Source organism: Panthera tigris, chromosome D2, assembly GCF_018350195.1.
Source record: "Panthera tigris isolate Pti1 chromosome D2, P.tigris_Pti1_mat1.1, whole genome shotgun sequence".
NCBI classification, from domain to species: Eukaryota; Metazoa; Chordata; class Mammalia; order Carnivora; family Felidae; genus Panthera; species Panthera tigris.
In genome coordinates, this window is record NC_056670.1 from 51,970,682 (window position 1) to 51,983,211 (window position 12,530).

Consider the following 12,530-nt stretch of genomic DNA (forward strand, 5'->3'; position numbering starts at 1 on the left):
GTGGGGCCACAGGTGAACTTGACTACTACTCTTCACACCCCTTTTCTGAATTTCTTGAAGAATTCCAGATACTCTCATCACTCCAGGGACACCAGGAGAGCCTGAAATGATTTCAGGGTTTAGCAGGCCAGGGGGCATGGGTCTGGATCAACCCTGATAGGTAGACCCTGCAGGCAGTAGTTAATATTGGCCACAAGGTGGCCCAGCAGAGTGGAAACCATGGTGGACTGGACTGGGGCCTCAACTGTGAGGTCTGGTCTCAGTCTCTCCAAAACAGGCAAAGGTTGGGATAGTAAGAAGGTGCATGTGAAAATGGTGAAGTTTCATATAAATGCAAAAGCCAATGCCCTTAAAAAAAAAAAAAAAAAAAAGCAAATGCCTTTGTACTCTGTCCCACAGTATGTTAATGGACTTGGTAGCTGTTATTATAGGAAATGGAACAATGAGGTCTAGAGTTTAAAGATCAGAGTGGAGATTTGAATCTGTGTTTCCTGAATGGTCCTGGGCCAACTGTTTGGCCTTTCTGAGTCTACTATACCCATCTCTGAAAACCTGGGATGACGAAGATAATTTTAATCACTGTCCTTCTGTGTCAAAAGATTATTGTGGAAGATGTCTGTCAGGATGGTCTGAAATCTGTAAAGTGCTTTATAAGGTTAATGTTCATTTAGGGCATGAGTGGTCCAAAATGCTGTAATATCTCTGAAGGGCTGGACGCGGGTGGGAACAGAAATAATTCAGGACTACCAACAGGCACTGCCACAAGAAACCTTGGGGTGTATGATGTTCAGGTTGACAAGGACAATTAAGTTCATTTGGTAGACAGCACAGAATAACGGGGGTCCAGGAGCAGACCGGTCTGAAGCCCTGCCAGGGAAGGATTAGGAGGGCAGGAACCACCCTTACAATGGGGATGAGAGTGAGAATCCTTGGTTTTCACCATAAATCTAAACATTCTGCGAAGCTATGTTAGAGTATATGGTGAGGAGCTCAGATAACTCCCCTGTGCACTGTGAGCGAGGGGAAAACTGCCCCATGCCATAAAAGTGGGTGCTGCTCTGGGCCTCTCATTAGGGCCACTGTGTCATCCCCAAGCACAATGCTGCCTGTGTGGGCTGCGCCAAGGTCCTAGGCTGCAAACTGAGGAAAGAGCACATTTCCTCTTGAAATGCCTATCTGGGCCAGCTGGCAACCACATTAGTAGAAAGATTATCTTAACAGGGTGTCAGGGGCCAGGGGTTGGACAAGATAACTGGCTAGCCTGCTGCTGGAGATGTGGCAAGAAGACGAAACAGTAGCTGTAGAGGAAATATTTTGTTTTTCTACCCTTTTTACTCTTTTCCCTGTAAAGCAAAGGACAAATCTTTCTGGGTTTGGGGTCAGTGACAATATGCACAGCAATGAACTCAGCCTCTTACACCAAGATTTCTTCGACAAAAGCGATCCACTCTTATGAGTGTGAAATTGACCCATTTATTTGACTAAATCACTGTCACCCAGATGCACTCAAAAGATTTTTTTTCAAAAAACCAATTCATTGCTTTCTGCCTTAGGAATAACGAAAGCAAGAAATGTTGTCAAATCAGGATGCTGAGAGGTAGGCTAGACACTAAAATTGTAAAAATAACACAAATGCAAACTCCAGAGGTTCAATTCAGGCAATTTATTGTAAACAGGATTACCCTAGCACTCCACCATACTGGCTGTGTCACATGCTCTCTCTTCCACATCAACTAGTTGAAAAGAAGACTTTTTTTTTTTTTTTAAAGTCACAAGTAACTAATAACTCAGTTTGTTTTCCACAAATCTCATTTGCTAAGCACTGAGAAAAATGCAGTATCCGGGGTAGTCTGTTACTGCTCATGGATTGCAGCCTGGACCCATTTCATGAATCCATTAGTATGCCTGAGTGATCCAACAGTAGCTCTAGATCCAATTTGGACACCAGACAATGCTGGAACACACTGAACCCCAATCATAGGTTCCTGGAAGACTACATGAGATTCTGTTCAGATTTCTTCATGTGACTTTCTCATAAAAATGACAGTTACATTTCACCCATTTTTTAAAAAAGAGCTAAAAATTACTCAATAGCACATAATTTCCCACAGAGAAGGTAGGTGGCTTATTTACTCTTTCAGTGGTGGATTTGAACACTCAGGGCTTGTAGATCCCTCTTGTTTATTTTTGCAGTTTGATGAAAAGCTGCATAGTCTACAAATGCATAAAACCAGAAGGAAGCGATGACTCACGCACCTTCTGATGGACAAAGACAGGCTTCATCACAAGGAAGCTCCTGAAGGTAGGGATAAAAAGACAGTTACAGCACCACATTTATCTGACAGTAGAAATGGAGCCCTGCTTTTGAAAGCAGCCTCCACAGTTGTGATTATATCATTCTTGCCCCAAATGTAGATTATTTGGAAAATGGCAAAAGTGAAAACTTAAGATGTTGTAAGACATGACTCTACAGAAAAAAGTCCTGGCAAATCAACTCCTAGCGAGGTAAAATGTCATTTGAAAATGCCATTCTTTACTTTGCCTGAGTTAGTGAACAGGGCCACTTACTGGTACCAGTGCCTGTATGTGGAAGTATATTCACAATTTCTCTTGAAGCAACTTTTAACAACAGTAAATATTTCAAAACAGCTGTTAAATCTACAGTAACAATTTCATCTAAAATAGTATCTCATGAAAAAAATATTTTTTAAAAGTCCACTCCAGTCGTTATCTGTGTTTGTTATGTTTATATTTATATATTCAAAAAATAACTTAACACTTAAGGCAATATTAGACTGGTAGCAAAAAGGGATTTGAGAGTCTTCTGGAGATCACACTATTTAAGAATCAAGGCTTTATTTTTAATACCTTCAAAAAGGTGGCTTGGTACTTGTCTTTTAAATTCATAATGGGGCAAATATTTTGGTTCATATACTGATTGCAATATCATGGTAGTAAAAAGTTACAAGTGTTTAGAGTAGCTGATGTTGGAAAAGCATGTCACACACTCAGTGGGATCTGAAGTTGACCCTATGTATTAAATAAATACAACAAATGTTGTTGAGGGGAAAAGGTAGAACTGAGGGAACACTGCAAACCGACTATGAACAAGAATGTCAATATAATTCAATCAGAAAGAAACAAATCACAGTAATCCTGAGAAATTCTGTTTGGGACAAAACTGATGTAGGGTAAGTCTATTTCTAGCATTGTAAATAAGTAGGGCGTTCTAGGGTTTTCCAGCATTTTACTAGTTTGAATAAAAAACATGTTCAAATTTTATAAAAAGATTAAAACCATGCCTTATATAATCAGCAATTTCACTAATAAAAGAAAATCATTTTGCTTTTTTCATTATCTTCCAAATGTTAATGTTCTCCATTGATTTACATGAAACCACCAAGTAGAAAGCAAATTTGAGAATCAGTTTTTAAAAAGGTATTACCTTTCTAAAGGTTTTAAAGCCTTTTCTGTCAACCTAGGAGGCTTTTAGAAAAACAAAACCAAAAACTAACATATTTTCTTCTGACAAGTGACTATTTTACAGAATATGGAAGGAAGATTCTATAGGAATATCATTCATCATTTTAAGTACTGTTATATAAGGGAAATTTCTCTCAGTAATGAAAAGAAAAATTTTAAAATATTTAAGAGTCATGTATTTAAAAAATATTCTACATCTATAAGATTCTGTAATTTAATTACTTTGGATTTTTAATATTCTACATAATGACATTTGACAACATCTTTTTTTTCTGTTTGTCTGTCTGATAGTGAACCAGAAACTATGAAAGTGGCCAAGGTTCTTTCCCTGGCCCCAGGAAGACCCAGGGATGCATCCACTTGCACTCTCCCACCCTTGGGGAATCTTCAGAGTTTTGCAGCCATGAAGTTAATATGTGGTTTCACAAGGGGAAACAGTGGCAAACCACGCTTGAACTCGGTCATGTTCTGAATCACTTCAGGCTGCAAAGAAGAAAAAGGTTTCTCTCAGTGTTTATGGCCTAAAAAAGCAGACGGAATAAGACATCAACTTTTTTTTTTTTACATACACACTCGTTTCTACCCCACATATTATGATCTGATCTTCCTGGATCATCAGGGCCAGAGGGTCTATGCAAACCTATGGGGAGTGTCCCCAGTGGGACCCAGGACCAGAAAGAAGACCCCTGGCTCTTCTCTGGGCACACCAAGGGCTGGGACGCCAGAGCTGGCACATACCAAGACCTCAGCAGAACGGCAGAGGCTGACGTGCCCACTCAGCAAGGGCCTGGTCACACTGCCAGTAAATGCCAACCTCTCCAGAGGATTAAAGACATGCAGGCACTGGGGAAAGGGCAAGGTACAGGCGTGGCTGGAGAGGACTCGCTACAGAGTAACATAACTGCTCAAACTAGAAGCAAAAGCAAACCAGGTCAGAGGCTGAGTCTTTCCGTAGATGACAAAGGCGTGACCCCCCCCCCCTCCCCTGGGAGCTGTCAGCTGGCGACCTCACATTTAGGGAGGAATATAAAGTAGAGGCTCAAACACGTGGTGACCTAATACTTCTAGTCTTACGTGTCCTGCTGAACAAGCTCCTTCTATGTGGGAAGTCCTCTAACCATGCAATCTAAAATGACATTTGCATGTCTTACTTGTGGCAAGGCTGGTGCTTGTGACAAATTTATATCATTTTGACATGGGAACTCTCCAACGACAGGACCTGTAAGAAAATGAAAGGTTTACTTCTTACCTAATAAATACTGGCATACAAGAGCAATTGAAAAACAACAACAACAACAAACTGAAACCGGACTCGGCTCATTAAGAAACTGTACCAGGCCCATGTCCTCCCAGGCTGCCTGCTCCCCAAGACCTTGACTGCTGCCTCTATGTCTTATCCAGACTCTCCCCAACGATGGCTCATCACGTTACCGTGGCTATGAAGCCTCGCCCACAGCAACTTTAGTGCCCACGTGCACTCACTGGTCTCTGAGGCTCTGACCACCAGGAAGGATCCAGTAAAACAACCCAGAAGGCCAGGTGAGATATGACTGGAGTAAACCTTGGCCATTCAGAGACAGAAGATGGAAAGACTGAGCGAATGAACTATTTGCTCTTCCTCCTCACATGCAGTGGTTCCACACAGCTTCTGTGAAGATGTCCTACCCGCAACTAGCTGTGTTTTCTTGTAAAGCCAGGGCCAGGATGGCACTGTGCCACCTAATGCTGGCTGTTTCCTTCACTGCCTCATTTCCCTTTTCCCCATATTTTTGCTTTGATAGAGTAGACCCTGTCTCCAGTTGCTCCCCTTCTCTACCTATTTACTTTCTGGTGCTCTTTAAGGGATGTGTCTATGGCAAGGGACAGCCATCGTGTGCCCAAAAACATACTTTACAAAAAGTCCATATTCAATACTTACAGGAATCCATTTCCCTGGCAAGAACATGGACGGATACTTTATGTCTCCTTGGGGCATCTACTGCCAACATTTCCTAGGAAGAAAGAATAGCAAGGTCACCCTTCTGCCCCACTAAGGAACCTAAAATGAAGTACTCTTTTACCACTATGAAGAATCAGCTCTCACATAGCCAGAAACAGAAAAGATGTTTCCCCTCACTTAGAGTGTTTCATTTAAACTCTACGAAAATTAGGTTAGGTAGGCAAGAATTACTATTAACCCCATTTTACAAATGATAAAATGGAGTCCAAGGATATTATGTGATGCATTCAAACTCCTACAGTTAAGAGGTAGCTGGGCTGGGATTAAAAACCTAGCCTAATACTCATCGGGGTGTGATGCAGGGCCACATCCAGTGATCGCTAATGACTACAGAGGCAAAGGCCTGAGCTCAGTCAAGGGACGAGCACAATGCCTGCTCCTCTAGAACCTTCTTAGATTCTTTTTTTTTTTTTATTAAAAAAACTTTTATTTTTTTTATGTTTGAGAGACAGAGCATATGTGCAAGCAGGAGAGGGGCAGAGAGATGGGAGTCAGAATCTGAAGCAGGCTCCAGGCTCTGAGCTGTGAATACAGAGCCCAACGAGGGGCTCAAACTCATGAGCAGTGAGATCATGACCTGAGCCGCAGTCGGACACCTAACAGACTGAGCCACCGAGGTGTCCCACACCTTCTTAGATTCTGCACCAGGGCAATTCCATGGATTCTCATCTAACAGAAGAGAAAGGAAGCTAACATTTATTGAGTCCTGTCTTGCGTCAGGCACTCTCCTGTGTTAGCTCACTTGACCCTCTATAAGCTAAGTGTTGTGAGGATGCTGTTTTAGAGATACGGAACTCTGAGACACAGGGAAGTATGATGACTTGCTCAAGTCATGTAGTTCACAGTGATGGCATCAGAAAGCAAGGCCTGCTTTTTCTCTCTCTGCTCCAGCAGGCTGCTCTGAAGGAGTTCCCTAGGTCATACCATGAATATCAGGAGTGGTGAGTTGGCAGATCCCATGGAAAAGTGTCTCTCGACCTTTTCCTTAATGCTAGACCATTATCTGTCTTTTCCAAAGGGAAAACACAAGGTGTGATGAAACTTCCCCTGGTCATACCCTCAGAGGGAGAGATCATTAGCAAAGCCAAATCAGGTCAATAATGGTTTATGGAGCAGTTATTACAAGCCTGGTCCTGTGCAGCCTCGATGGAAATCCTGATGAGGTTGGACAACAAACCTGACCATGGCTCCCTCCAGCTGGCAGGACAGCCCAGATTCTCCCACAGGCCTGCCCTGGCCTCTCCAGCCCCTTTCAGGAGCTCGGCACAGGTCCGCCTCCAGTAATATATAGCAGCTCATCTGAGATTGTCTGTCTTATTGAGTAAAAAGTTTGCTTCCAAAGGTCTATTCAGGATCCCTTTTCACCCAAGCCTTCATTGCCCTCTTATCAACCTTTATCAGAAGAGTATAACACCCTCTTCAGTTTCAGACTACTCTCAATTTCCTGAACAATTCTGGACAATCTCCATCTTTCTAAACACCAACCAACCAATAAGCAAACTGCATTTTTCTTGCAAGCTATATTCTAAGGAACACTGGAGTCCCAGGAAATACTTAACAGGTATTCTGTGGTGGAAAAACAAACAGGTCCATGATGAATCTCTTTAGGGAGTTTTGTTAATCAAAATTAAATGCTGGGCTAAAGAAATCTTTAGTATGGGGCTTCTTAGAACTTTTAGACGTTAACATGCTCTGTAATTCTCCAAAAACAGGAATAAAGAGTGTAGTCCTTCCCAGACTTACATAGTCATGAAACCCTTTTTTGTATGTGTCCCTACTAATATCTTGTAGAAAACTAGTGTACCATGGAATACAGCAAGGGAAATGATGTTCTAGACTTAGTTTAAGCTTGGTAACAAAACTCTCATTTTTAAGACAAAACCAACTCAGTCTTATAACTATTCTTACAAATTCAATAATCAGGTACTACTTGTAATTCAAATGAATAATAGACGTTGTGGAGGGAAAGAAAAAATCTTCACTGCTTCTGGAAACCCTAGAGTAAGTTATATCAGGACATCACTCTTTTTAAACACCCACAACTAAGAATGCCTTAAAATGAATCCCTCAGAAACCAAAAAGAGCTAATATGATCACCCTTTCTTGCAAGCAACTGAGAACAGATACCTAACCTCACAAAGCAAATAGTCTTAAGCAATAAATAAACACAACTAAAACTTATAATATCAATGAGGAAAACATTAGAGTATTCTGATTAAAACATGTAAAAACTGAGGCTGAGAACTACTAATGAAGAGACCACAGTAATGGAGACCATTTATTAAATTCTGCTAAGTGCTAATCACTTTATGCACCTCATTTCAATTAATACTCCTACTAATCTCTATTTTGTAAGTGAGGAAACTGAGACTTAGAAGCTTAAGCCCCCTGGCTGAGGTCACAGGGCTATCTCGCCAGCGATGAGCCCTGGGTCTGCATTCAGAAGCCACACATGCTCCCACTGCTGCCTCACATGTAAAAGAACCTTTGGAGAAGGTGACCTAAGGCTGCAGCTCTAAGCAAGGCACTAAGTTCAAAGCAGTAACAAACCACACAGCATATATAATATTTGCTTATGAGTCAAAATCTAAACATACAAATTCAACTTACCTTGTAGAATTTGATGATATCTTCCTTGGTAAGTGTCTTTAAATATGCAACTTCTGTGTTATCTGAAAAAGCAATCAAACAATAATTTACTAATATTTCCATCTTAAGTAGCCCAGAATACTACATTAAATGACAATACATTTCACTCCAATGTTCTTAGGTCTCTGTATTTTTAAGTGATCATCTGCTCCTGCAAGTAGTCAGGGAATAAATATCAAGTAAGGAGTAAGAAGATAGCCTGGCTCTCTACTTCTGAACTACTGGATCTTTAGGCTAGTTGTGTCAATTTTTCTGAGCCTCTGTTTCCTCCTCCGGAAATTGGGGATAATAACTACTTAATGGGTCTGTAGTGAGAACTAAGGAAAATGATGAATGACAGTAACATGATGCTGCACTTACGGCAAATGTTCAATAGATGGTCAGTACAATTACCATTAACAGTGACTCCAACTGCTAAAAAAAATTACAGGTAAGGAAACCGAGGCCCTCAAAAAGGTGTCTTGGCCAAAGATCTTCAGGCTATTGGTGTCAGAATGAGCTTAGCGCTCTGCATTGTTAATTTCTGCTCTAGAAGAAATGCCAAGGAAGTCAGTAAGCAGGAGACATCAGGAAGCACAGCTGTCCCCAGTGTAAAAGCCCCGACACATTTTTGGTGATCCCTACAGGCATCTGTTTGAAGCCCTGTGCCTCCAGGGCAGCACTTATCTCTGCAAATTTTCCTTTTTCTTTTTTCGGTGTTATGGGAAATAGATAACTGCATGCCTGTGCTCAGAGCCTCAGGGGCATACTGACTGAACACAAAAAGTGAAATTAGATTTATTCTTACTGTATTATGAGATACAGGAAGATCCAGCTCCAATTTTGGAGAAGAAAAAAAGACAAAGTTTCTAATAAAAACTGCTCTTATGTTAAAGCGATGGTTCTTTAGAAGTATGACACTCCACACCACCAAATTAGTAACCGGAACATCACCTACAAAACAACCACCGTTTTGTAGAATAGCCTTGGTGACCTCAAATGTTACACTTATATGCCATAAATGTTGGGGCCCTAATTGTGCCTTACCTCTGTCGAAATTGTATTGCTGGGAGATGATTTCCCCCCAATATTTAGCACACTCTGCGGACAGTTTCTTTGGTTTGTCTAGTCGACGAATTGCTAATGCTTGAATGTGTTTTTGAAAAGCTTCTTCTGTCATGTCCTCTATGGATTTCTCCATGGTGATTAAGAAAGCTTCCACTCGGCTTTCTAGGTAGTGAGGAGGCTTTTCTGACTGGATGATGAATCGTAAGCCCTGTATGCCGTTGGCTCGACGAGGCCCACTGAAGACGATATAGCCTGAAACACAAACACCGGCCAGTCAGGACCCTGGCGTTTGAGACTCCGGTCACTTTTAATCCTTCAAAACTTATCCTGTCAGAGCAATAAAATCTACTTTTGAGCTTTATGTTATTCACCTCTGAAGAAACATAAACAATTAGGATATCATAAGTTCCTAAGGGTAGAGCAAAAGGGCTCTCTGAAGAATAGTTAGAAAGTTGGGAGAGAATTCTGTCTCTTGGGGGGGGGGGTGGGAAGGAAAAAATCTTATTCATTACTCAATCTCCCATCCCATAACTCCTCACTGTCTGCTGGTTAATCATCTTCTCTCTGTGTGAAAGTTATTCCCATCCCTAGTATATAATGAACTCATTTTCATCCTCTAACCATTGTTCTAGCTCTGTTTCCTTTCACATCCAAGTTCCTTATGTGAATTCATTCCTGGACCAACTGCATTCAGACTAAAAACCTCTGAAGACCAACAGAAGGTCACGTTTCCATTGTCATCTTGTGAGCTCACGCATTACCACCCTTTGACATCTTTCCTAAACTGAGCTCGTGGCTTGCCTCCTTCAGCTGCTCTGTCCTGAACCACATCCTCAGACCTGTGGAGCCTTGGGGTCCCACCCCACTTCTGAGGAAGTCACTATCTTCGGCATGACCTTTAGAATCTGAAGACTCTCAGTAATATTTGCCACACTGCACTGTAACTATTCCTTTATAGGTCTGCCCTCCTGATTAGACCGTGAGCTCCTTGAAGGGAAGGACCATCTGTAACTTATCCATTTCCATGTCCAGCATCTACCATGCTGGTTACTTAAAAAATGAAAATACTTGGAACTCACCCAAATCCTTTTTCATTGGTTCCTCCCAGTCATTGCTGGGGTTTCTTTATTTTCTCATTGATTAAACCTGCCAGGATCTCGAGGACTTTTAACAGTGCCTAAAACTGTGCCAGAAACACTTTCTCAACAAACACTTACTGAGTACCTTCTATGGGACCAGGCTTGGGATACAAAGATGATTAAGAGATAATACCTGCCCTCTGGGAACCCAAAGTTTCCCAAATCTAAGTTTCTCTGGATGGCTTGCTTCCCATCTTGCCACCCCTAATAAATAGTCTGCCCTAAGCATCTTCCCTTACCCAAAATGTCTTCTTTATGACATGTACATTCTGTAAACACACTGTCTTTGCCTTAAGAACTGCTTTAATGTCCATGACATGTTAAGTGCTTATCTTTTAGGAGTGGATTCCCCACAAACAAGGTTTTCACAAGCCTCTGTCAATACAGCAAGCCTGGGGGCGCCTGGGTGGCTCAGTCGGTTGAACGGCCGACTTCGGCTCAGGTCATGATCTCAAGGTCCGTGAGTTCAAGCCCCGCGTCGGGCTCTGTGCTGACAGCTCAGAGCCTGGAGCCTGTTTCAGATTCTGTGTCTCCCTCTCTCTGACCCTCCCCCGTTCATGCTCTGTCTCTCTCTGTCTCAAAAATAAATAAACGTTAAAAAATAAAAATAAAAAAAAAAAAATACAGCAAGCCTGCACCACCATGCAAGAGGACTATCCACGTGGAGCATATTTTCTGAGGACAACGGTTGCTCAAGGTCTATGGTACTGGGCCAGTCCCCACCTCCCTCTCACCCAGCTGCTCCTTGGTGCGCAGGGTGTTGAAGCAAGGCTCAGAGATGATCTGACAGAAGAGCTCTAGAAACATATTCTCTGAGGTGCTCTGCATGTCTGTCTGATAGTATATCTCGATGCCACAGTTATTGTGAACTTCATTCCTCTGCTGATACACAAACCATCCTCCTAGGAAATTTCAAAAGGAGAAAAAAACTTATTTAGGGTTTAACAAAGTCAATGTTTTATCTGGCTTTTTAAAGCTGTCCAATTTAGTTAGTGTTTTTCAGCAATTCCAAACTGCAATTAAATTATTAAGAATGCGAAATTCTGTTAACTTACCTAAGGGAATCCTAATGCAGCAATCTAAACTTGGCAGGCCCTCAATAAACATTCACTGAATTTAAAGGGCAAAGAACTTACAAAAGACCCATTTTATAGCTAAGTATTAATGCTAAGATCCACAGTTAATACAATGTACAAGTTAGTGTATATACTACATCAGAACCAGCTAATACATATAAGAACCTTAATGGCACCACCACTTATGTTTCAATACCACACAAAACCGTTTTTTAAATTACTAGTTGTGTCTTTATTATCTTGCATTTTCATTTAGCATTTTATTCTGAACACCGTTTACCAACATCCACACTAAAGGTCATTTCACAAATTTACACACATGTGTTCAACACTTAGAGGTAACTTAGTCTAACACCTCACTTTAGAGATGAGGAAGCTAAGCACCTAAGAAGGGGGTGACTTGTCTAAGGACACCAAATTGGAATGGTGAAGACCCAAGACTAAAACTCAGATGTGTTGATCAAATATCTCATCAGAGTTATGACCAGATGATCATGCTTTATGATTTGATAACTTCACTTCATGAGGAATAAATGTGACCAAGCATATATTGTGTTTAGTATTTAGTGTAAGACTCACAAATAAGGGTTTCTCAGAATAATAATGATGTGTTTGTTCACCCTCATAGATGATAATTTAGACATCAACCGCGAAGGGAGGTAGACAAGTCTGGAGTCGTATTTCACCTACATTATTTTTCTGAGGAGATAAATCTGACCAACAGTCAAACTTTCTAATCATATACTGGCAGCACTACGTTATTTCTTATCAGAAGAGGAAGGGGAATACGGTCTATAAAGCTACTGCAACCACCCCCTCCCAACTTCTGGCTTTTTCATGTCTATCCCCAACTGTCTCCTTCACAATGCCTAAACATTGTCTTTTTAAACTGTAAATATTGTCTCATGGAGAGTTAAGTGAAGGACTGTGTGAGACATTCACATCTGGCTTAGAATGATTTCCTAACACCTAACATTTGGAGAATGGGATGTGAACGGAGGTTTTTTTTCTTTTTTTAATTTTTACTTAATTTATTTTTTAAAATTCACATCCAAGTTAGTTAGCATATAGCGTAACAATGATTTCAGGAGTAGATTCCTTAATGCCCCTTACCCATTTAGCCCGTCCCCCTTCCCA

The 12,530-nt window shown here is 41.2% G+C and overlaps 1 protein-coding gene across 9 annotated transcripts in view; it reads right to left on the reverse strand.

The window, feature by feature from the left end:
• Positions 1-1,648: 1,648 nt before the first annotated feature.
• Positions 1,649-12,530, reverse strand: part of IDE (insulin degrading enzyme) — a 194,136-nt gene continuing 183,254 nt past the window's right edge. For all 9 annotated transcript variants that reach the window (XM_042961097.1, XM_042961096.1, XM_042961095.1 and 6 more), the window contains 6 exons: positions 11,052-11,219; positions 9,158-9,430; positions 8,093-8,154; positions 5,402-5,474; positions 4,635-4,702; positions 1,649-3,966 (listed from right to left, as the gene is read on the reverse strand). In XM_042961097.1, the coding sequence (XP_042817031.1) occupies positions 3,871-3,966; positions 4,635-4,702; positions 5,402-5,474; positions 8,093-8,154; positions 9,158-9,430; positions 11,052-11,219 (740 nt within the window). In that variant the 3' untranslated portion in view covers positions 1,649-3,870. The remainder of the gene's footprint in view (positions 3,967-4,634; positions 4,703-5,401; positions 5,475-8,092; positions 8,155-9,157; positions 9,431-11,051; positions 11,220-12,530) is intronic.